Genomic DNA, 25,760 nt, shown 5'->3' with positions numbered 1-25,760 from the left:
CAACCCACATCTGTTTAAACCCTGAGTCTTTATCAGCCGTTGTCTGATCGTCTGGTCAGAGGTTTTCATGTTTGTCCATGTCACGGGCTCCTCGTCCCCCTCGTAAGTTTGGTTTTGTTCTTTTAATGTTGCTTTTTTTGTACATTCCCCTGGGTTTTGTCATCAGGTTTTGTTTTAGTGAACAAGTCTAGTATGTTATTGAAATCAAGTTAGTTCACAGCGCTTTGGCCTCACAGCTCTGGGGTCCTGGATTCATATCTAGGTCACGTCCCACCTGTGTAGAGTTTTTAGTTCTGCAAGGGTTTCCCCCGGGTACTCCGGTTTCCTCCCACATTTCATGAACATGCATGATAGGCGGATTGGATTGATACTTTTGTGTCATTGCCTATTTTTGTGACACGTGATCTTGTTTCAATAAAACCCGTCGACGCGGAAGTGAAGGTGGGGCTTTAGCACGGAGAGACCATGTGACTACTACGTGGACAGCCCAGGCTCTGTCTGTCTCGCCACTTACTGGGGGAAAGGGGGTGGAGCACAAGGAGGCAATGGAGGGACTCTGTCCGTTTCTCTCTCTCCGTGCTTTGCCCCCTTCTGCAGAAGCGGTTAAAACCTCATTACATCTGCCTTAGTGTGCTTATTTGTGTTTGACTTTATTGAAAGTCACGTGCAGATCTGACACTGGACACCACTGCAGACCCCTCACCTACCGACCTCCATGCCACAACAAACGACTCGCCTACGCTGCTCCTTTTGTGCCTTCGCCCATCTTTGGAACGCTTTCAATAAATAGAAAGTTCCAAATCCAAATTGCTGCATTTCCCTGCTTTGAGGTCTTCCACCCACGACTGTAACAATAAGTTTGGCCTTGATAATAACGAATGATTTGCTCCGCCTTTAGTGATACGCACATTATTATAATCATACTTGTTTTAATGAAGTATAAGTTTTGCTCCTGAAAGCTTTATTTAGTCTGAACAAAGACATCCGTGAGCAGCTTAGTGTACTTGCGCCGAAATCAAAGCTGACTCACGGACCTGCAGTGAGCATTCCAACTTCAACATCTGCCCCGGACCACGAACGCTCCAAGAGGCTTCCTGATGCTTTGGTCCTCATCTGTTTTGACTTCTATGAATGTGTTTTGGTCACCCTCACATGCACTCACATAGATAAACACACTCAGTTGCTCATTGGTGTTGAGAAGCTGTCAATAACGTCCGTCTTCCTCAAGACTCTTTTATTCCTATGAATGTTTTTGTGAATGTATGAAGGCGAACCTGACACCTAGAAATGCACCAAGTATAATTTCGAATTTAGGGGATACAAAAGTCACACCGACTGATTAAGCAAGAACATTTTAGACTCCACCCTTTAGGTATGAAATAAGGTATTAAGAAAATTCCAAAGAAAAAGCACTGGAAAAGGTTGAACGGTTTTTAATATTGAAGAAAGCCTCCTACCAATTAATAGCGGGTTTATGTCCAACTCTTCAAAGTAGTTGATGATGCTTTCTTCTTCCATTGTTCTCTCTCTGTATTTGGATAAAACTTGCAGGAATTGCTCCTGCTCATAATTCTTTTCCTGCACCAACTTTTCAGGGAGGTTGATGACCTGATCTTTTAGAAAGGAATCTGAAGCATCAAGGCATATCACAAATTCTGGAAGACACACAAATACACATTAATAATTAGACAGTGAATGGGGGCACATATTTCTGTCTGTGTAATTGTTGTTAATATGTAATGAGAGCTTCAGTTACTTATTTGTTTTTACTCATATGGAGAATGGTACCGAAACATAAGTTATATAGTAATATCAATATAAGTGGTATGTATATCTATATCTATATATATATATATATATAAATATATATATATATATATATATCTATCTATCTATCTATCTATCTATCTATCTATCTATCTATCTATCTATCTATCTATCTATCTATCTATCTATATATATATATATATATATATATATATATATATATATATATATATATATATATATATATATATATATATATATATATATATATATATATATATATATATATATATATATATATATATATATATATATATATATATATATATATATATATATATATATATATATATATATATATATATATATATATATATATATATATATATATATATATATATATATATATATATATATATATATATATATATATATATATATATAAATATACATGTATGCCAGACCTGGCATGATTTTCTTGTTGCACAAGGACATCAAAGATGCTTTGTCATCTGATTCATGATCCTCAACTAAAAAAAAAGAAATGCGGTTAGACACAACAACAAAGACAATTATGGAGTGTGTATAATCTGTTTTGGTAGAGGTCTTAAAATATGCATTAATCATGTTTCCGTTTACCATGAAAAAGCTCTTTTGCTTGTTCATATGTCTTTGGAAATCCATCAAGTACAAAGCCCTGGTTTTTGCACGGGTTGGAAATTAGCTTATCCATTATCACCTTCACCAATACTTGGTCATCTAAAAAACCTATAAGTTGAAGAATATATTACAAACATTACAATATTGGAAATTTGTAGAGAACCAATGAGCATTGAAAATGAAATACCTAAACTTATGGATAACCAAATATGAAATGACTGGTTATCTTAATATTCAGAAATGAAAAAGCCCACAGGACAAAATTAATTTAAAATATAAAGGGGAAATAAAATGGATAAAGACCGATACGAAGACAGAATTTTGGCTGTTAGTGGCACTGAAGCAGAGTGAAAGAGAGAAAAGAGAAACTCAGAAAAAAACAGGGCAAATCATAGGTTTTTTAGACGAAAGTAGACGATGAAACAGGCTTAGAAGGAAAAAATGAAATTAAAGAAGAAAAAATTGGTGATTGTTCACCATTATCCCTGTCCCCAAAGAGCCAACCATTGACAGCATGAATGATTATAGGCTTGTTGCACTCACGCCTGTGATCATGAAGTGCTTTGAAAAGATGGTAGCCCGCCATATCAGGAATACAATACCTCCCTCAGTTGACCCCCACCAGTTTGCTTATAGAGCAAACAGGTCCACTGAGGATGCTATCGCCATTGCTGTACATACAGCACTGAGCCTGGAACACTGTGGGAATTACGTGAGAATGCTTTTCATTGACTATAGCTTTGCCTTTAACACCATAAATCCGGAGATTCTGACTGACAAACTCTCCGACCATGGACTATCTCCTCTTCCATCTGCTGCTGGATAAAGTACGTCTTGACCAACCGACCACAAAATAGACTTGGTCCCCACCTATATTCCTCCTTGCAACAAGCACCCAGGGTAACAGAGCCATTAGGATTTTGGAGGAGACTGACCAGTGTTTGTGTTTGAGGGGCACATCCGAGCCCTACACTGGATCCTGATCATGTGCTCCGACACTCGTTCATCAGCTTTGACGGTGGTGGCCAACTTGGTGAAGTTAGCGGTCCAAGTCACACGATGAGGTCCGTCCCCACTTGGAGATAACCAGCACTTTCTTTTTATCACCTTGGTCGCCTGGGGAAAGGACCTCCTGTGTGGGGGACCAAGAAGATGTCGGCAGATCATTTGCATTCATCACAGTTCTTTCTTGGAACAATTTACCACTGAATGAGAGAATCTGTTTCTCCAGTCTCCTCCACCACCAGTCTGAGTCTTACTGTTCAATTGTTTTTTTTCAATGAGTCCAGGACTTTTTGGGGGGGGGGGGGGGGGGGGCAGGCGCATTGATACCTCAAGTTGATTCCAAGATGCCGTCCCATAGCTTGGATCACGTGGCTCACAAAGCGAGCCCCACCATCACTCAAAATGACTTGTGGTATTCCATGGATTGGAATGATCCTTTTGCATATGGCTTTTGCGACTGGCGTGGCGTTCGCTTTCTTGGATGGACATATCTCAACCCACTTGGTCAATGACCAACAGACAGTACCTTTATATGCCACCTTGGTTCAGATCGATGAAATCCATATTCAGAACCTCGAAGGGTTATGTCCATGTCTGCCTTGTTCCTCGCTTGTGTCGTTTATTGCCTTGAGAGTTGTGTCTACAGCAGGTGAGACAGTTTCTGCAATTTTTTTAAAGTAGGTTTGGTGACCCCTGGGAACATGCATTGTTTGTTGTACTATACTGCTCATCTCCCCTGTTGAAACATGGCTCCTCCCATTGTTCTATTTTGCAATTACTTCAAACAATGATTGTGGGATGCATAGTTTGTTTGCATAGAGGCCGTTCTCGCGTTGAGCCTTCCACTGCAGCCTCTCTTTTTCTGGTTGATTATTTGAACCCTTTGTAAGAAGGTTTAGTCTCAGTTGAAACACTTTCCCCTTTTTTTTGCATATGGAGACACTAAAACCAATAAAAAGAGTTCCCAATGGTATTATGGCATTGCTTGCGGAGCAATAATCTTTCCAATCAATACTGGAGTGGTTGGGTTTTTGTTTTAATTATGTCAGAAAGTTTATCTCACATGTCTCATCAAACGTTTCAACTGAGAGAACCTTCTTACAGTGTAAAAGGTGGATCCACATCCCCCTCTTGGCTATTTTCACGTCTGTTGGTTGGTCAGCAATGCTTGGTATGGACATTCCCACTTTAAGGCACCACCTGACACCAACGTTGGTCCATTTCCTGTTGAGAAGCACAGTCTCCCTCTGCTAAACCAAATTTAATTCATTTTCTTAAAGATTATTATTATTTTTTTCTTTTTTCTCTTTTCTCTTTTTTTTTCTTTGATGTCTAGATGTCTGGATGTCCGGACATCCGGTTGTCCGGACGTCCGGACGTCCGGATGTCCGGACGTCCGGACGTCAGGATGTCTGGATCTCTGGATCTCTGGTTCTCTGGTACTCTGGACCTCCGGCCCTCCTGGATCTCTGTCTCTCTGGAGCTCTGGAGCTCCGACTCTCCGGCTCTCCGGCTCTCCGGCTCTCCGGCCCCCCGGCCCTCCGGCCCTCCGGCTGTCCGGCTCTCCGGCTCTGCCCTCACTGGAAGACATTACCAGCCCTCACTACCTCAGCAGAGGCAGGAACATTGTCAGGGACCAATACCACCCTGGTAACAACCTGTTCCAGCTGCTGCCCTCTGGCAGACGCTACAGGTCTCGCAAAGCACAGACAAATAGGCGTAAGTTTTCTACCACAGCTACCTGGACTCTGAACTTGCGTTAACACGACACACTATCCCTTCTGTGCAATAACTTCAGGGTGTGCAATAACGATGTGCAATATCTTAGACTGTGCAATATTTTAGAATTTACCTAGCCGGGATGTGACTTTTTATACTTTTAGATGACTATTTATGTTTTTTTTACTGGGAAAATGCACTTTGAGGAGTAGCACCACCAATTTCGTTATATTTGTATGATGGCAATAAAGGTGTTCGATTCGATGCGATGCTATTTGATTGGTTAAAGTTAGGGTAGTCAATTAACATTTTTATCAACACTTGTTTTATGCAGCAGAGCCTGCAGAACTGATTATGCAGGCCTTAAGGCAGACTTCTGACCCTGGCAACAAATAATGGCTGAAACTTGATTGGTTAAATCCTTCAATATGAAAACACACATGGAAGCAGTGCATTCAGTGGCAAAGCAATGAAAGGGAGATAACAGACAATTTGGAATTATTTAATAAGTTTTCATGGCTAAAATCTAATTAGCAGCAGTCTGTGATTTGGATATTTATTCGGCCATCACAGAAGGCCCTGTTGGCACCCAACTGGAATTAAATAACAAGGCAAATATATCAAAAGTAATGGTCTCCTAACATGAGTTGGACACATTAAATTTGCTACATTAGAACTACCATTGGCCAGAAAATTGGGTGTTCCACCTAGAAATACCGAGCACCAGTAACGAAACCTGACGTTTGAACAGTCTTTTAGTTATTAGAATGAGGTAGCTCCCAAGACTTTCCTTTTGATAAGCAAAAACCCTTATGCTAATTGAGGCATACAACAGGAAGGGACATTTGAGTCACTGTGGAATTTATCTTTGTCCTCCCTTGTATTATTTTGAAAAAGTGTGCTTTCTGTCATGTGTTTTATGTTTGGTTGTCTTATATTCGGTGACAGACCTGGCATGTTTTGTCTTTCCTTGTCCCTATGTCCACTGGATCCCATATTGGGTTCATTGAACAGAAGTTTACCCCACATCAAAGTGCTCTAATTTCACACACCTGGTCTACCCTCAAGATGAGGAAAAGTCACACAATTTCATGAGGAAGAATAAAAAAATAAATAACTAGTACTTTTAGGAACCCTTAAATGGGTCAAATTGACCCGTAACATAAGATAAGCATGTCAGATGTTTAGAAACTGGTAAGATTATTTCAATCACATAAGGTAAATATTTAGACTTGAAAAATAAGGTAAGAAGAGTTTTCAAGCCTATGTAAAGTGTAAAATTATTGTCAACTAATTTGTTAACTCACAATTCCAAAATATAGGAATAAATGGGACCTGACATCGGGACAAAGTCCCAAGAGTCTATTATCAAAATTATTATGAATATTAATATAGTAAGCACTAATACATTTGAATGTAGGATTTATTTGGACGAAAAAGGGAAAAATATTTTAATTGAATTAGAGCCTTTTTTCTCCCCCCTAACGCTCTGCCAGGCAAATTGAGTCTTTGCCTTGGTCATAAATGGCAACATTTTGGCTTGGGTGGATGAGTTGCTGTAGATTTCAAAATTTAAATTGGTTATTGAATTTAATTCACAACCCACAGGGGGACATTTGGTTAGCACTATCAATTGGGAAAAGAGGATGAATATCCCAAAGGCGTAATTTAGGAAAAGGCCTTGACAAAACCGGTCTTGCAAATTTAATGCTGAACAACACAGGAGAGTCATTTGCTAAGATTTAAAAATCCAGGAGGAAAATGAATGATTTAATGGGTGTGAATTTGAATGTTTGGAGAGTGTCCCACATGTTTCATTAATCCCATGGAGGATTAACCATAGCGAAATTTAATTTATAAATCACCAAAGAGGAAACAATTGTTGTGAACGTAAACACTTATTATGCTTAATTGGACTAAATTATTGTAGAAAGTGGTGCCGATTTGAAATACTGTCAGCCCAGGTTTAATAAGTGGACCTTACAATTAGCTGCAACTACATGAATAAATATATATCGTCGTCTTGAGTCCAAGTTCTATGAACTAAAGTAACACGGGGCTGCTCACTCCCCACATTAGGGTTGGCAACCTCGATCATGGTATATTGTTCAAGCACAACGTCACTCATTTGCGGCGCCCCAGGCTGGGGGAAATATATATATATATATATATATATATATATATATATATATATATATATATATATATATATATATATATATATATATATATATATAACGTTCTATGAACTAAAGTAACACGGGGCTGCTCACTCCCCACATTAGGGTTGGCAACCTCGATCATGGTATATTGTTCAAGCACAACGTCACTCATTTGCGGCGCCCCAGGCTGGGGGAAATATATATATATATATATATATATATATATATATATATATATATATATATATATATATATATATATATATATATATATATATATATATATATATATATATATATATATATATATATATATATATATATATATATATATATATATATATATATATATATATATATATATATATATATATATATATATATATATATATATATATATATATATATATATATATTTCCCCCAGCCTGGGGCGCCGCAAATGAGTGACGTTGTGCTTGAACAATATACCATGATCGAGGTTGCCAACCCTAATGTGGGGAGTGAGCAGCCCCGTGTTACTTTAGTTCATAGAACTTGGACTCAAGACGACGTGATAAAGGCAAAGGAATTTGTCTTACAAATGGAGGACATTAGACGGTCTTATCACCTGGATGGAGTAGAAACACAGCAAATTTGGATGGCCGCGTTAAGAGGTCATTGGCATGCTATTAGAGGGAATTGGGATCCAAAAACTGATAGTGGGCCATTTGCTCATGACAGCCGTGAATTGAATTTGAGTGCTCGATATGATAGAGGGGGCCACAGCGAAATTTAAAACAAACTTTAGAGGTGAAACTATTGCCACCTCAATTCTGCGTACAAGCAGCGAAACTGGTAGCATTAAAGAGGGTATAACTTAATGCAGAACGTGGAGGATTTTTTTTTTTTTACAAATGGTTAAAATACTAGGGTGGGGGTGTTTGTTTCAATGTGTCACAACTGTTCCGTTATTGCATTATTGGCAAACAGATAGTTAATCACAGCCACTCGCATGACTGTCGCTCATGCTGACTGACTGGGCCGATGAACAGCGGCACTTTAACTTCCAAAACAAATTTCTATTTGTAGATGTGTGGCACACAAATCTAATAAATTAATTACCCCCCCCCCCCAAATTTGATTGGAAAGATTATTGATCAGCAAGCAAAACCATGACCAAGACTATAAGGAACTCTTTTATATGGGGTTCGACGCCTCCATATGCGAAAGGTGGAAGGGTTTCAATTGAGACTAAACCATCTTACAAAGGGTTAAAACAAACTACCAGACAAGGGAAAGTATGATTGGATATAACAACTCCCTCAATCACCATTATTAGGGGAAATTGTTTTTACAAATGAAAAAAGTGTCCTACTTGTACAGAAAAATATTGTGTCTATTCTGTTACGCAGTAAATGGGAAGTCAATTTTTCCACTGTTTAATCATTTTACCTGCTTAAACCTTACAGGGCATGGTCTGAAGCGGGGGGCGATAAATGAGACGTGGTGTGCCGGCGTTCTAAAACAAACTACACCCCTGATACCATGTTTTGACCTATGGTGGTGGTGTGGTGGAGATAAATTATACGACTCCTGCCGAAACGCGGCAGGACTATGTGCTTTGATCTCACCGCTCTTGCCAGTGTCTGTTTTTTCATCTACAGTGGATAAGATACAATTGGCTGCTCAGAAATCTGGTGTGGTGAAGGTTCCCTCCCGACATTGTCGAGCGGCATGGAGGGAGGGAGATCCAACATACATTGATGCGATTGGCATCCCTGGGGCGTACCAAATGAGTATAAGCTGGCTAATCAGATCACAGCAGGATGGGAGTCCCCCAACAAAAATGTGGAAAGGATAAATTACCTGCATTACAATGTCCAAAAAACTTGGAAATCAAACTGAACAGGGATTCGTAGCCAAAAAGGAGCAACTGGCAGCTACCAGTCGGATGGCGTTCCAGGATCGCATAGTGGTGGATATGCTCCTTGCGGAGCAAGGGGCATTTATGCAATGTTTGGAGAACAATGTTGCACCTTCATACCGAACAACACGTCACCCGATGGGTCCCTCACCAGGGCCATTAGTGGCCTGCAGACCCTAAACCGCAATATGAAAAAGCATTTTGGAGTAGCGGTATTCGCTTGAAACGACTGGTGTGATAAGACCTTTGGAACATATAAGGATTTGGCCATATCTGTGGTGTTTTCTGTAGCCATGTTTGCTACTACCTTGACATTGAGTGTGTTGTCTTATCCCCTATTTGCACTCCTTGCTAAGCCGACTTATAACTACTGCAATTGCCCCCACACATTCTAAATTACACAAATTATGTCCGCTGCTTATGAAACGCACTGGGGAGAGCAAGTCCAAGAGTACGGTAATTCCGAGGGTGAATTGGGCGAAAATGATTTTGTTCTTTCTTTTTCAGACCAGCCATGCGAGTACGGAGTAGGCAGGTAAAATTTAAGTCACCTGACATTCCCTTTTGTAATTGCTATAAAATAATTAATAACATACATATTATAAAAAACGGCAGAATGTTGGGTTTATTCTGTAATTATATTATATATATGTGTGCATTTAATCGTTTTTGTATGAAAGCTTCTTTAAATTGTCTGAAGAGTCCGAGGACTGTTGATCTGGGTTTGCAAAGAAGATCCGTGAAGGACTCTTGATACCAGCAGATGGCTATCAATCACCTCCGGACAAACTCGCATAGTGTTCCTACATCCTGACGCCCTTTTCGCTTCTTTATGGAATTGTTATGACGATGTTTTTGCTTACGCAGTTGGATTAATCAGTAACCTTGTAATTGTTTTGATTTATGGCTTTAAAGCGGTACGAGAAATTACTGTTCGGGAGGATAATGCAGAGACCGAGAGGAAGTCTGGATGTATTCTCACCTATATGTCTATTCTCCATGTGCCTATTTAATTAAATGTCCATAATTGAATCAGATGTCTGCTTGCAGTGTTTGGTCATTATATTAAAGTGTAATTATTAATGAACCTATCACTGCCTTTTGCTAATAAGATTTACTCCTGGAAGTCTAAACAAAGAGGATCCATCCAGGAGTCTTACAATGGGAAGAGGTAGAGCGAGCACCCGACACCAACAGGTGACGTGACGGGCCACAATCTCAGGACGACATTTCTAACGTGGGGTCCCCTTAGCGGACACTGTGCAGATCATTGGCGGGTGATTCAAGAAAAGGGAACCGAGATGCCGATCTAACAGATGCACAATAATCCTCTGAGCGGTAATAAAAGTGGAAACATTGGGAGGTACCCTGGAAGTCCAAGGAACTGAACTGGTTTGAACTGTGGCCCGCCCCATTTTGTTTGTACTTAGAAACTACAAAAGTGGTGACTATTGTGGAATGTTGAGGTGCATCTCAGTCTCGATAACAACTGCTGTGGCAGATAGCAAAACATGTTCATGAGCCAGGGTCAGGCTGACCTTAAAGTTATTAGACCAGGGATGGGCAAACGGGTCCTCAAGCGCCGCTGAGGGTGCAGGTTTTTGTTCCAACCAATATACAGAGACATTTTAACCAATGAGATTTCTGCAGAAAACAAGAAGCACCTGACTGTAATCCACTGATTGCACTTGTAGGACACCAGATTGATGAAACGTTGCCCTTACTCAATGGATTGGAATGAAAACCCACAGCCACTGTGACCCTTTTTGGAATAATTTGCCCACCTATGTACAAGACGGTGCCGAGGCGATGACGAAGGACGGCAGATGACCTTTACGGTCACTCTATACTGTGATTGGGCGTCAGATGCGATTGTGGGGGGTGGATGTCTTTCACTGTACTGCTTATAAGATGCTGAGATGTTCAATAAAGTAGGTCTTTGTTTTTGTCTCGCTGTCTAAGTGTGCATTCTGTTCGAAATTCGATAGTGGCATTTAATACATGTGCTACACAATCACACCTGACAGCTTGTTACACTAACTAGTAGCCACATTACACATGGAAGGGAAATGCGTTTTTGGTCCCATTTCAGGGCTAATTTAGAAATGTTCACTTGGGGTGTACTCACTTTTGTTGTCAGCGTTTTACACATTCATTGCTGTGTTTTGAATTATTTGGAAGATACAAAACATTTCTCTTATTATTCCAATACAATATTGTAATATTGTAACAGGAAGTTCGTTTGGCGTGGATCTGCCTTCCACAGGCTGACTGAGGGAGGGTAAGTAAGAAGACTGTGAGAGGTAAGTGATCCATCTTATTCTTGTTGGCATCGGTGAGGCAACAGGCAGTCGCCGGATTGATGGCGCTAAAGGAGGCGGAGAGCTAACAAGTTTGAATATTTCATAAATAAATGTCATACATGGGTCTTGACTGGCATGATTGTCTGATTTTCATTTTTAATTTTTTCAATAAATGGCATTATGTCACTCATTCTATGTTGTCCCTTGAAAAGATTTTTCAAATTGCAGCGATGAGCGGTATGTACTCACTTTTGTGAGAGACTCTTTAGATGTATATACCTATACAATGGCACAGTTAACGGTTAACACTGGCATGGCCAGTGATCAGGAACAGGAGCACATGGTCTGGTAATAGTCATAAATTAATAGAGTCAAAACTTAAACGCGTGTGTACCTCCACTCTGCTCCATATAGTCCTTGAAAATATTCAGCAGGTCATGAGCTTCAACCGCTGATGATGAGTCCTCAGTCTCCAGATCTGAAAGAGTGTTGCTCACTATATATTCCTAGTTGTGGGAACAAAATCTGAGTCATTTGCATCCTTTAAGTCAAAAACATAACAATTAAAAAAACAAAAACAACTAACATTTTTTCAAAAATATGTTGTATATTATTGACAAAATAATGACAAACAAAATGTTTCAGTAGCTCTAACCATGTTAATGATTGTCTCAGAGATTGTCTCATTCAGCCTAATGTGATGCAGCTTGTAGTGGTCACATATTTGCTTGCACACTCTGCTTTTCCCTACTGCAGGAGGGCCCAGAACACACATACGAATGGGCTAGAAAGAACACAGAATAGATGGATTCAAGATAATTTCTTAATTGTTACAATAACGAATACATGCAAAACGAAAAAATAAAACCACAATGGTATCTTAAAGTTCTAGTTGGGGATAAACGTGATGATTGAAAAAAAATGTGGTTCATATTTTCATCAATAGCAGGCAGTGATACACCTCTGTGGCCCTCGGGTTATATATTATATATTATTGGAATCAGTATTATTTAGTCTTTTTCCAAACCACCTATCCTGTTGCTGTGGGTGCTGGAGCCTATCACAAATATGACAAAAAGTCTCATCTAATTTTTTTTAAACACTCACGCCACCGGCCTGCCTAGTGAGGATACTATTTCAAATTATTAAATGAATAGCTATGATTTATTTGTGTCATTTCATTATAAATGTCATGTTCCTGTTTTGTTTTTGTTACAGACAGCAGCACAATATATATATATATATATATATATATATATATATATATATATATATATATATATATATATATATATATATATATATATATATATATATATATATATATATATATATATATATATATATATATATATATATATATATATATATATATATACTTGTCGGATGGGCTCGTAACATAATTTAAATGAACTTGAAAAAATGTTTTCATCTTACTTACACTAAATTTAATCCTTCTTGTGCAATAACCAAGTCTGTCAGGAGTGGCTTGATTGCCCCTTCTGGCATGATGTCATGATTGTTATCAGCCGTGGCTAATTAGGTGATTATGTTTTTTTGGCTATTTAAGCATTATGGTTTTTGTTGAATGTTTGTCGGATCGCCTGGTTTCATTCCCTGTGTTTCCACGTTTGTCTTGCCGTTCACTTGACGCCACGCCACGCTGCATGTTTCTTTTCTGTAGTAGTAAGTGATCAAGCCAAGTTGTTTATGTTATGTTTTTTCCGTTTATTAAACCAAGCAACAAGAGCAACATATCTGCCTCCCCTTTTCCATTTGCTTTGGCGACTCCGCACCTGAGTTCACCTTCCCCCCCGATCGCGTCGCACTACGCGACGGGGTCGTAACAGCACGATCTGACCATCATGGACCCAGCGGAGCGCCACCCACGCTCGCGCCGACGCGCTTGGCGATGCCAACCATCCACCTCGAAGACACCGGACTGCTTGGAGTGTATAAGAAACCCCTCAGAATCGTTTAGGAGTTTTGTAATGAACACACCGTGGTGTGGGGCTCGAGGGCACATCATTGCTGGAGATGAGTCTCAGCTGGTAGGAGAGTTAGATCCGCAGCTTACTCCTACGCCCCACCACTGCTATGCACGTCGCACTGGGAAGCCCAAACAGTTTAATCATGATGCCCAGGTGCGTAGAACCACCAGTAATCGCCCAAGTTATCTTATGCCTATGACCCGCGGAATTGGTTCACCATGGAGGGAGCCTGAAGATTCTGGTGAGGAGGACGTCGTTGAGGAAATTGTTTTTTTCGCTGGTGTTTCGGAATCCGATAGTGAATTCTTCGACCAATTCGGACCCCGAGACCTTCCACTGGAGGAGGATTACCCCTATTTTTCCCCCGACAATTCCTACTCCAAATACCCCGACCAGCAATTATAGAGTAGGCTGACCACCTATTATGGGCCACCACGTGATGGCCGGGGTGCTGTGCAATCCTCCCAGAGGAGGCGCCGAGCGCCACGCCATAGAGCGAAGCGAAAGGAGTGGCTGGACACACTAACCACTGTCCAAATGACGCGCCCGACCTCGTCCGTCCAAGCTCCTCTCCCGACCACGTCTGTCCAAGCTCCTCGGCCGACCTCGTCCGTCCAAGCTCCTCACCCGACCTCGACCACGCCTTTCCTAGTGCCTGAAGTTACTCTGTCGACCACGCTTTTCCAAGTGCCCGAAGTTACTCGGCAGATCTCGCTGTTCCAGTTGCTCGATGATAATCGGCCGACCTCGCTGTTCCAGTCGTCCCAGGATACTCGGCCGACCTCACGTTTCCAGTTGCTCCAAGAGACTCAGCCGACCTCGCCGTTCCAAGTGGCCGAAGTTACTCGGCCGACCTCGCCTTTCCAAGTGCCCGGAGTTACTCGGCCGATCACGCTGTACCAGTATCTCCTAGAAACTATGCCGACCTCACCGTTCCAAGTGGCCGAAGTGACTCGGCCGACCACGCTTTTCCAAGTACCCGAAGTCACTCGGCCGACCACGCCTTTCCAAGTGCCCGAAGTTACTCGGCCGATCACTCTGTACCAGCATCTCTTAGAAACTATGCCGACCTCACGGTTCCAAGTGGCCGAAGTTACTCGGCCGACCACGCCTTTTGAAGTGCCCGAAGTGACTTGGCCGACCACGCCTTTCCAAGTACCCAAAGTTACTCGGCCGACATCGCCTTTCCAAGTGCCCGAAGTTACTCGGCCGATCACGCTGTACCAGCATCTCCTGGAAACTATGCCGACCTCACCGTTCCAAGTGGCCGAAGTTACTCGGCCAACCACGCCTGTCCAAGTGGCCGAAGTTACTCGGCTGACCACGCCTTTCCAAGTGCCCGAAGTTACTCGGCCGATCACGCTGTACCAGTATCTCCTAGAAACTATGCCGACCTCACCGTTCCAAGTGGCCGAAGTGACTCGGCCAACCACGCCTGTCCAAGTGGCCGAAGTTACTCGGCCGACCACGCCTTTCCAAGTGCCCGAAGTTACTCAGCCGATCACGCTGTACCAGTATCTCTTAGAAACTATGCCGACCTCACCGTTTCAAGTGGCCGAAGTTACTCGGCCGACTATGCCTTTTCAAGTGCCCGAAGTGACTCGGCCGACCACGCTTTTCCAAGTACCCAAAGTTACTCGGCCGACCACGCCTTTCCAAGTGCCCAAAGTTACTCGGCCGATCACGCTGTACCAGCATCTCCTAGAAACTATGCCGACCTCACCATTCCAAGTGGCCGAAATTACTCGGCCGATCACGCCTTTTCAAGTGCCCGAAGTGACTCGGCCGACCACGCCTTTCCAAGTGCCCGAAGTGACTCGGCCGACCACGTTTTTCCAAGTGGCCGAAGTTACTCGGCCGACTATGCCTTTTCAAGAGTCCGAAGTGACTCGGCCGACCACGCTTTTCCAAGTACCCGAAGTTACTCGGCCGACCACGCCTTTCCAAGTGCCCGAAGTTACTCTGCCGATCACGCTGTACCAGTATCTCTTAGAAACTATGCCGACCTCACCGTTCCAAGTGGCCGAAGTTACTCGGCCGACTATGCCTTTTCAAGTGCCCAAAGTGACTCGGCCGACCACGCCTTTCCAAGTACCCGAAGTTACTCGGACGACCACGTCTTTCCAAGTGCCCGAAGTTACTCGGCCAACCACGCCTGTTCAAGTGGCCCAAGTTACTCGGCCGACTACGCTTTTCCAAGTACCCGAAGTTACTCGGCCGACCACGCCTTTCCAAGTGCCCGAAGTTACTCGGCCGATCACGCTGTACCAGCATCTCCTAGAAACTATGCCGACCTCACCATTCCAAGTGGCCGAAATTACTCGGCCGATCACGCCTTTTCAAGTGCCCGAAGTGACTCGGCCGACCACGCCTTTCCAAGTACCCGAAGTTACTCGGCCGACCACGTCTTTCCAAGTGGCCGAAGTTACTCGGCCGACTATGCCTTTTCAAGTGCCCGAAGTGACTCGGCCGACCACGCTTTTCCAAGTACCCGAAGTTACTCGGCCGACCACGCCTTTCCAAGTGCCCGAAGTTACTCTGCCGATCACGCTGTACCAGCATCTCCTAGAAACTATGCCGACCTCACCGTTCCAACTGCTCAAAGTTACTCGGCCAATCACACCTTTTCAAGTGCCCGAAGTGACTCGGCCGACCACGCCTTTCCAAGTACCCGAAGTTACTCGGCCGACCACGCTTTTCCAAGTACCCGAAGTTACTCGGCCGACCACGCCTTTCCAAGTGCCCGAAGTTACTCTGCCGATCACGCTGTACCAGCATCTCCTAGAATCCATGCCGACCTCACCGTTCCAACTGCTCAAAGTTACTCGGCCGATCACACCTTTTCAAGTGCCCGAAGTGACTCGGCCAACCACGCCTTTCCAAGTACCCGAAGTTACTCGGCCGACCACGTCTTTCCAAGTGCCCGAAGTTACTCGGCCGACCACGTCTTTCCAAGTGCCCGAAGTTACTCAGCCGATCACGCTGTACCAGCATCTCCTAGAAACGATGCCAAGCACCGCTCTCCCAAGCACCGCTCTCCCAAGCACCACTCTGTCCAGCGCCTGCCCGTCCAGCGCCTGCCCGCCCAGAAGTGGCGACGATGCTCCGGCGCCCCTTGAAGACGGGGCCGGCGACTTCGAGAGTGGCAAAGCGCCGGTGCCCCTGGAATAAGGGGCCGGCGAAGTCGAGAGTGGCAATGCGCCAGTGCCCCTGGAGGACGGGGCTGGCGATGTCGAGAGTGGCAATTCGTCGGTGCCCCTGGAAGAAGGGGCCGGTGACTTCGAGAGTGGTAATTCGCCGGTGCCCCTGGAAGAAGAAGCCGGCGACGTCGAGAGTGGCAATTCGCCGTTGCCCCTGGAGGACGGGGCCGGTAACATCAAGAGTGGTAATTCGCCGGTGCCCCTGGAGGAAGAAGCCGGCGACGTCGAGAGTGGCAATGCGCCAGTGCCACTGGAGGACGGGGCCGGCGACGTCGAGAGAAGCAATGCTCCGATTTCCTGGGAGGAGGGAGTTGGCTACCCCTCGAGAAAACAGGGTAAGATGCCTGACCGTACTAAACTTCTGGTGTCTCCTAAAGGCAGGCGGCTTGGCCAAGACTTAAAGGACCAGCTGGGACACCTGCCGGACCGACCACTGCCTTGTCTCGTTTCTGACTGGCACGGACGCCCGCCAGACCTGCCCTTGCCTCGTCTCTTTCCTGACCGGTGCGGACGCCCGCCGGGTCAACCACAGCCTCGTCTCGTATCTGGCCGGCGCGGACGCCCGCCGGACTGACCACTGCCTCGTCACGTTCTTGGCCGGCGCGGACGCCCGCCAGAATTGCCACTGCCCCGTCTTGTTTCTGGCCGGCGCGGACGCCCGCCAGACTTGCCCCTACCTCGTCACGTTCTTGACCGGCGCGGACGCCCGCCGGGTCAAACACAGCCTCGTCTCGTTTCTGGCCGGCGCGGACGCCCGCCGGATCGACCACTGCCTCGTCACATTCTTGGCCGGCGCGGACGCCCGCCAGACTTGCCACTACCCCGTCTTGTCTCTGGCCGGCGCGGACGCCCGCCAGACTTGCCACTGCCCCGTCTAGTTTCTGGCCGGCGCGGACGCCCACCAGACCTGCCACTGCCTCGTCTCGTTTCTGGCCGGCACGGACGCCCGCCGGACCGACTACTGCCTCGTCTTGTTTCCGGCTGGCGTGGACGCCCGCCGGATCGACCTCTCCTTCGTCTGTTCTTGGGTTGGTGTGGACGACCCCCGGACAATGCTAGGTCAAACACCCGCCCTCCCTGTTTGTTCTTGGTTCTCATGTTAGAATTGACCTGGGGACGTCTAGGATCCGTCCCTTAGAGGGGATGTACTGTGAGGAGTGGCTTGATTGCCCCTCCTGGCATGATGTCATGATTGTTATCAGCCGTGGCTAATTAGGTGATTAGGTTTTTTTTTGGCTATTTAAGCATTATGGTTTCTGTTGAATGTTTGTCGGATCGCCTGGTTTCATTCCCTGTGTTTCCACGTTTGTCTTGCCGTTCACTTGACGCCACGCCACACTGCATGTTTCTTTTCTGTAGTAGTAAGTGATCAAGCCAAGTTGTTTATGTTATGTTTTTCCCGTTTATTAAACCAAGCAACAAGAGCAACATATCTGCCTCCCCTTTTCCATTTGCTTCGGCGACGCCGCACCTGGGTTCACCTTCCCCCCCGATCGCATCGCACTACGCGACGGGATAAAAACAAAGTCAAAGAGATTGATGCTTTCCACCGTTGCTTTCGAGGTGAAGTTCCTTCTTCTACATGCATATTGGCCAGCCAGCTCAGTCACGTACTCTCATGTTTTTCGATTATTATGGGCTTTTCATCGATTGTCATCATATGCCGTTTCTTCACACTATCCTTCATTGCATCCTGACTTACGCAAATTAAAAGACGGAAAAAAGCAACACTCTGCCCAGTGCTCGTAGATAACTTTGCACGACGTAGATGCGGTGAGAAAGAAATCATAAGCCGCCTTTCGTGTCTCGGCCTCCTGGCGTCTCATATGCTCGTATCCCAAAATTGGTCTCGTTCTCATGACAAATATTTGCTCGGAATTTTACTCGTATCTCAAATTGCTCATATGTTGGGGCACTCATATGTCAGGTCTTACTGTAGTAGTGAACATATAATTTACTTTTTGATGGAAACATTGTGAAACTTTAAGATACCACTGGTTATGCATGCACTGCTAATTTGATATACCTACTGTAGACTGCCAAATTCATGAAATTGCTCTGACTGATACATACCAGAAGTCCTCTGTTTTGGCGATACTCTTCCACCACGAGATCTATGTTCTCCATTAGGCCAAACTCACATAACCATTGGACGCAGAACAACTCCTTGAGATAGCCACCCTCCATACAAATATTGACGTGCAACAAATCAATGTCCATGATCTTTTAGGAATATAACAGACATAAATAGAATATTTGTATGGTAAGTAACATTTATACTCAATTATTTTCTGTGCCACTTATACTGTTCAAGGTGTGAAACTAGAGACGAGACCATATAACGCTTTCTTGCTGACATCCATAGTCTTAGCAAGTGAACTCATGATACCAAGGCTGAAGTCAGTAGAATATAATATTGTTCACAATTCATAATTTGATATTGTTTATATGTGTTCATGTTCGTGTGCTTTGTCTGTCGAGTATCATTAGCTTCCTCTTTTTACTTATGCACCGTCACAAATAAAAATGGTTGTCCATGTTTGCTTTTCATTTTAATATATGAATGAATAATTTTTTCATGATTTTCCTTTCTGAAAAAATTACATATGAAATATTGCTCTATTTAAGAAAAATCCAAGTTAGTAAATATATACTATATATGCTGTCCACAAAATTATAAGAGCGTTTTAAAGAAATATAGTAGAGATTTCATTATACATTGATTATAATATAACCAAGTAGGTAGTGGTGGATGCTGGGGCCTATCCCAGCCTTATATGTGCGCCCGGCTGGGGACACCCTGAATCAGTGGCCAGCCAATCAGAGTGCAAAAGGATACATAGAAGCATTAACGTTCACACTCATATCTAGGGTCAATTTCGTATACGAATATATATATATATATATATTCGTACGGACGGACGGACGTCCGTATATATATATATATATATATATATATATATATATATATATATATATATATATATATATATATATATATATATATATATATATATATATATATATATATATATATATATATATATATATATATATATATATATATATATATATATATATATATATATATATATATATATATATATATATATATATATATATATATATATATATATATATATATATATATATATATATATATATATATATATATATATATATATATGTATATATATATGTATAAATATATATATATATATATATATATATATATATATATATATATATATATATATATATATATATATATGTATATATATATGTATATGTATATATATATATATATATATATATATACATATATATATACATATATATATATATATATATATATATATATATATATATATATATATATATATATATATATATATATATATATATATATATATATATATATATATATATATATATATATATATATATATATATATATATATATATATATATATATATATATATATATATATATATATATATATATATATATATATATATATATATATATATATATATATATATATATATATATATATATATATATATATATATATATATATATATATATATATATATATATATATATATATATATATGAATGAAAACATGCTTCCAGCTTCCGTCGACCACGCAAAAACTCAGACAAGTGAAACGGATGGCGGATGGAGACCGACAGGCATTGCACAAGGATTCTGGGTTGAAGTATGTCAGGGATTCAAAGAAAGAACATTCCTGGAGCTTTTCTGGAATAATGACCAATTTGCACTTATAGGGAGACAAAATTCCATAGAATATTTATGAAATGAAGGCAGTTGCAAGTGCAAGGACATCTGAATTTTCAGAGAGACGGGGAGACGGAGAGACGGAGAGACGGAGAGACGGAGAGACGGAGAGACGGAGAGACGGAGAGACGGAGAGACGGAGAGACGGAGAGACGGAGAGACGGAGAGACGGAGAGAGGGAGAGAGGGAGAGAGGGAGAGAGGGAGAGAGGGAGAGAGGGAGAGAGGGAGAGAGAGAGAGAGAAAGAGAGAGATAGATAGAGAGAGAGAGAGTGTCAGGAGTGGGTGGATTGCCTTTCCTGGCATGACGTCACGATCACTATCAGCTGTCACTAATTACGTGATTAGATTATTTTTGGTATTTAAGCATTGTGATTTTCTGTGGACGCCGTTGGATCGTCTGGTGTAGTACTGGGTTAGTTCTGGTTTCGTTTCCTGTTAATCCTCGTAGTAATTGCTGTTTCCATTTGACGCCACGCCGCATGTTCTTTTCGTTTGTAATGAGTGGTCAAGCCAAGTTGTTTAAGTTATGTTACCCCGTTTATTAAATCAACCTACAAGAGCTACAGATCTGCCTCACCTTTCCATTCACTTCGGCGACTCTGCATCTGGGTTCAACTTACCCTACGATCGCGTCGCACTACGCGGCGAGATCGTAACAGCACGATCCGACCACTATGGACCCAGCGGAGCGCCACCCACGCTCGCGCCGACGCACTCGGCGACGCAAACCATCCACCTCGAAGACACCGGACTGCTTGGAATGTATAAGTAACCCCTCAGAATCGTTTAGGAATTTTGTAATGAACACACCGTGGTGCGGGGCTCTCAGGCACATCATTGCTAGAGATGAGCCACAGCTGGTTGGAGAGTTAGAGCCGCAGCGTACTCATACGCCCCACCACTGCTATGCACGTCGCCCTGGGAAGCCTTTACCGTTTCATCATGATGCCCAAGTGCGTACGACCACCAGAGAGCGCCCAAGTTATCTTATGCCTATGCCCAGAGGAATTGATTCACCATGGAGGGAGCCTGAAGATTCTGGTGAGGAGGACATCGTTGAGGAAATTGATTTTTTCGCTGGCGTTTCGGAATCCGATGATGAATTCTTTGACCAATTCGGACCCCGAGACCTTCCACTGGAGGAGGATTATCCCGATTGTTCCCCCGATAATTCCTATTACAAATACCCCGACCAGCAATTACAGAGTGGGCTAACCACCAATTATGGGGCACGACGTGATGGCGCGGGTGCTGTGCAATCCTCCCAGAGGAGGCGCCGAGCGCCACGCCATAGAGCGAAGCGAAAGCAATGCCTGGACACACTAACCACTGTCCAAGTTACGCGCCCGACCACGTCCGTCCAAGATCCTTTTCCGACCACGTCCCTCCAAGCTCCTCGGCCGACCACGCCTTTCCAAGTGCCCGAAGTTACTCGGCCGACCACGCCTTTCCAAGTGCCCGAAGTTACTCGGCCGACCACGCCTTTCCAAGTGCCCGAAGTTACTCGGCCGACCACGCTGTACCAGCAGCTCCCAAGGACTATGCAGCCCTCCCCGTTCCAAGTGGCCGAAGTCACTCGGCCGACCACGCCTGTCCAAGTGCCCGAAGTCACTCGGCCGACCACGCTTTTCCAAGTGCCCGAAGTTACTCGGCCGACCACGCTGTACCAGCAGCTCCTAAGGACTATGCAGCCCTCCCCGTTCCAAGTGGCCAAAGTCACTCGGCCGACCACGCCTGTCCAAGTGCCCGAAGTCACTCGGCCGACCACGCCTGTCCAAGTGGCCGAAGTTACTCGGCCCAGCGCGCCGTTTCAAGTGCCCCAAGCTCCTGTGCCAAGGCCACGCAAATTACTCCCGTTGCCTTTGGGATCGCCGGTCGCACCCGTACCGAAGCCACGGATCAGGTTTCTGGTGACGGACGGCCATTCTAGCACCGCTCTCCCAAGCACCGCTCTCCCAAGCACCGCTCTCCCAAACACCGCTCTCCCAAAAACCGCTCTCCCAAGGACCGCTCTCCCAAGCACCGCTCTCCTAAGCACCGCTCTCCCAAGCGCCTGCCCGTCCAGCGCCTGCCCGCCCAGAAGTGGCGACGATGCTCCGGCGCTCAAGGAAGACGGGGCCGGCGACGTCGAGAGTGGTATTTCGCCGGAGTCCCTGGAAGATGGGACTGGTGACGTCGAGAGAGGCAATTCGCCGGAGTCCCTGGAGGAAGGGGCTGGCGACGTCGAGAGTGCCAATTCGCCGGTGCCCCTGGAGGAAGAAGCCGGTGACTTCGAGAGTGGCAATTCGCCGGAGTCCCTGGAGGAAGGGGCTGGCGACGTCGAGAGTGCCAATTTGCCGTTGCCCCTGGAGGATGGGGCCGGTGACGTCAAGAGTGGTAATTCGCTGGTGCCCCTTGAGGAGGAAGCCGGTGACGTCGAGAGTGGCAATGCGCCAGAGTCCCTGGAAGAAGGGGTGGGCGACGTCGAGAGTGCCAATTTGCCGTTGCCCCTAGAGGATGGGGCCGGTGACGTCAAGAGTGGTAATTCGCCGGTGCCCCTGGAGGAAGAAGCCGGTGACGTCGAGAGTGGCAATTCGCCGGAGTCCCTGGAGGAAGGGGCTGGCGACATCGAGAGAGGCAATTCGCCGGAGTCCCTGGAAGAAGGGGCTGGCGACGTCGAGAGTGCCAATTCACCGGTGCCCCTGGAGGAAGAAGCCGGTGACGTCGAGAGTGGAAATGCGCCGGAGTTCCTGGAGGAAGGGGCTGGCGACGTCGAGAGTGCCAATTCGCCGGTGCCCCTGGAGGAAGAAGCCGGTGACGTCGAGAGTGGCAATTCGCCGGAGTCCCTGGATGAAGGGGCTGGCGACGTCAAGAGTGCCAATTTGCCGTTGCCCCTGGAGGATGGGGCCGGTGACGTCAAGAGTGGTAATTCGCTGGTGCCCCTTGAGGAGGAAGCCGGTGACGTCGAGAGTGGCAATGCGCCAGAGTCCCTGGAAGAAGGGGCGGGCGACGTTGAGAGTGCCAATTTGCCGTTGCCCCTAGAGGATGGGGCCGGCGACGTCAAGAGTGGTAATTCGCCGGAGTCCCTGGAGGAAGGGACTGGCAACGTCAAGAGTGGTAATTCGCTGGAGTCCCTGGAAGAAGGGGCTGGCGACGTCAAGAGTGGAAATTCGCCGGAGTCCCTGGAGGAAGGGACTGGCGACGTCAAGAATGGTAATTCGCCGGAGTCCCTGGATGAAGAAGCCGGCGACGTCAAAAGTGGTAATTTGCCGGAGTCCCTGGAAGAAGGGGCTGGCGACGTCCAGAGAAGCAATGATCCGGGTTCCTGGGAGAAGAGGGTTGTCCACCCCCCGAGCGAACAGGGTAAGGTGCCCGACCGTACTAAACTTCTAATATTTCCTGAAGGCAGGCAGTTTGGCAAAGACTTAAGGGACCAGCTGGAATGCCTGCCGGACCGACCACTGCCTCGTCTCGTTTCTGGCCGGCGCGGACGCCCGCCGGATCGACCTCAGCCTCGTCTTGTATCCGGCCTGCGCGGATGCCCGCCGGATCGACCACAGCCTCGTCACGTTCTTGGCCGGCGCGGACGCCCGCCGGATCGACCACAGCCTCGTCTCGTTTCTGGCCGGCGCGGACGCCCGCCGGATCGACCTCAGCCTCGTCTCGTTTCTGGCCGACGCGGACGCCCGCCGGACCGACCACTGCCTCGTCTCGTTTCTGGCCGGCGCGGACGCCCGCCGGATCGACCACAGCCTCGTCTCGTTTCTGGCCGGCGCGGAGGCCCGCCGGATCGACCTCAGCCTCGTCTCGTTTCTGGCCGACGCGGACGCCCGCCGGACCGACCACTGCCTCGTCTCGTTTCTGGCGGACGCCCGCCGGACCGACCACTGCCTCGTCTCGTTTCTGGCGGACGCCCGCCGGATCGACCACTGCCTCGTCTCGTTTCTGGCCGGCGCGGACGCCCGCCGGACCGACCACTGCCTCGTCTCGTTTCTGGCCGGCGCGGACGCCCGCCGGATCGACCACTCCCTCGTCTCGTTTCTGGCCGGCGCAGACGCCCGCCGGACCGACCACAACCTCGTCTTGTTTCTGGCCGATGCGGACGCCCGCCGGACCGACCACTGCCTCGTCTCGTTTCTGGCCGGCGCGGACGCCCGCCGGATCGACCACTGCCTCGTCTCGTTTCTGGCCGGCGTGGACGCCCGCCGGACCGACCACAACCTCGTCTTGTTTCTGGCCGGCGCGGACGCCCGCCGGATCGACCACCGCCTCGTCTCGTTTCTGGCCGGCGCGGACGCCCGCCGGATCGACCTCAGCCTCGTTTCGTTTCTGGCCGGCGCGGACGCCTGCCAGACTTGCCTCTGCCCCGTCTTGTTTCTGACCGGCACGGACGCCCGCCAGACCTGCCACTGACTTGTCTCGTTTCTGGCTGGCGCGGACGCCCGCCGGAGCGACCTCTCCGTCTGTTCTTGGGTTGGTGTGGAAGACCACCGGACAATTCTAGATCTCCCACCCACCCTCCCTGCTTGTTTCCGTTTCTCATGTTGTAATTGACCTTGGGACGTCTAGAATCCGTCCCTTAGAGGGGATGTACTGTCAGGAGTGGGTGGATTGCCTTTCCTTGCATGACGTCACGATCACTATCAGCTGTCACTAATTACGTGATTAGATTATTTTTGGTATTTAAGCATTGTGATTTTCTGTGGACGCCGTTGGATCGTCTGGTGTAGTACTGGGTTAGTTCTGGTTTCGTTTCCTGTTAATCCTCGTAGTAATTGCTGTTTCCATTTGACGCCACGCCGCATGTTCTTTTCGTTTGTAATGAGTGGTCAAGCCAAGTTGTTTAAGTTATGTTACCCCGTTTATTAAATCAACCTACAAGAGCTACAGATCTGCCTCACCTTTCCATTTACTTCGGCGACTCTGCATCTGGGTTCAACTTACCCTACGATCGCGTCGCACTACGCGGCGAGATCGTAACAGAGAGAGAGAGAGAGAGAGAGAGAGAGAGAGAGAGAGCCTAACAAGCCGTATATGGTCCGCGGGCCATAGTTTGAAAAACATGTACACACACGCCAATACGAGTGAATCCGGGAGCGAGCGAGCAAATCCAGCGACGAATAACAATTAGATATTTAGATATTAATGCTCTGACATTTACAAAGTCTCTCTCTCATGATTATAAATTTGAGAGCGATAACATGACACACACGCCAATAATACGCGACTTATTGATAATTTTAAGAGGAGCGAATCTGGCGACGA

At 45.6% G+C, this 25,760-nt stretch overlaps 1 protein-coding gene across 3 annotated transcripts in view; it reads right to left on the bottom strand.

Annotated features, from left to right (window-relative positions):
* The window catches only part of ak7b (adenylate kinase 7b), an 81,014-nt gene that overhangs the window by 5,368 nt on the left and 49,886 nt on the right, over nt 1-25,760 (bottom strand). For all 3 annotated transcript variants that reach the window (XM_077731781.1, XM_077731782.1, XM_077731783.1), the window contains exons 10-15: nt 18,785-18,934; nt 12,176-12,304; nt 11,915-12,026; nt 2,407-2,535; nt 2,232-2,297; nt 1,458-1,655 (exon numbers count right to left, since the gene is read on the bottom strand). In XM_077731781.1, the coding sequence (XP_077587907.1) occupies nt 1,458-1,655; nt 2,232-2,297; nt 2,407-2,535; nt 11,915-12,026; nt 12,176-12,304; nt 18,785-18,934 (784 nt within the window). The remainder of the gene's footprint in view (nt 1-1,457; nt 1,656-2,231; nt 2,298-2,406; nt 2,536-11,914; nt 12,027-12,175; nt 12,305-18,784; nt 18,935-25,760) is intronic.

Source organism: Stigmatopora nigra, chromosome 13, assembly GCF_051989575.1.
Source record: "Stigmatopora nigra isolate UIUO_SnigA chromosome 13, RoL_Snig_1.1, whole genome shotgun sequence".
NCBI lineage: Eukaryota > Metazoa > Chordata > Actinopteri > Syngnathiformes > Syngnathidae > Stigmatopora > Stigmatopora nigra.
This window is presented reverse-complemented; position numbering and strand designations above follow the sequence as displayed.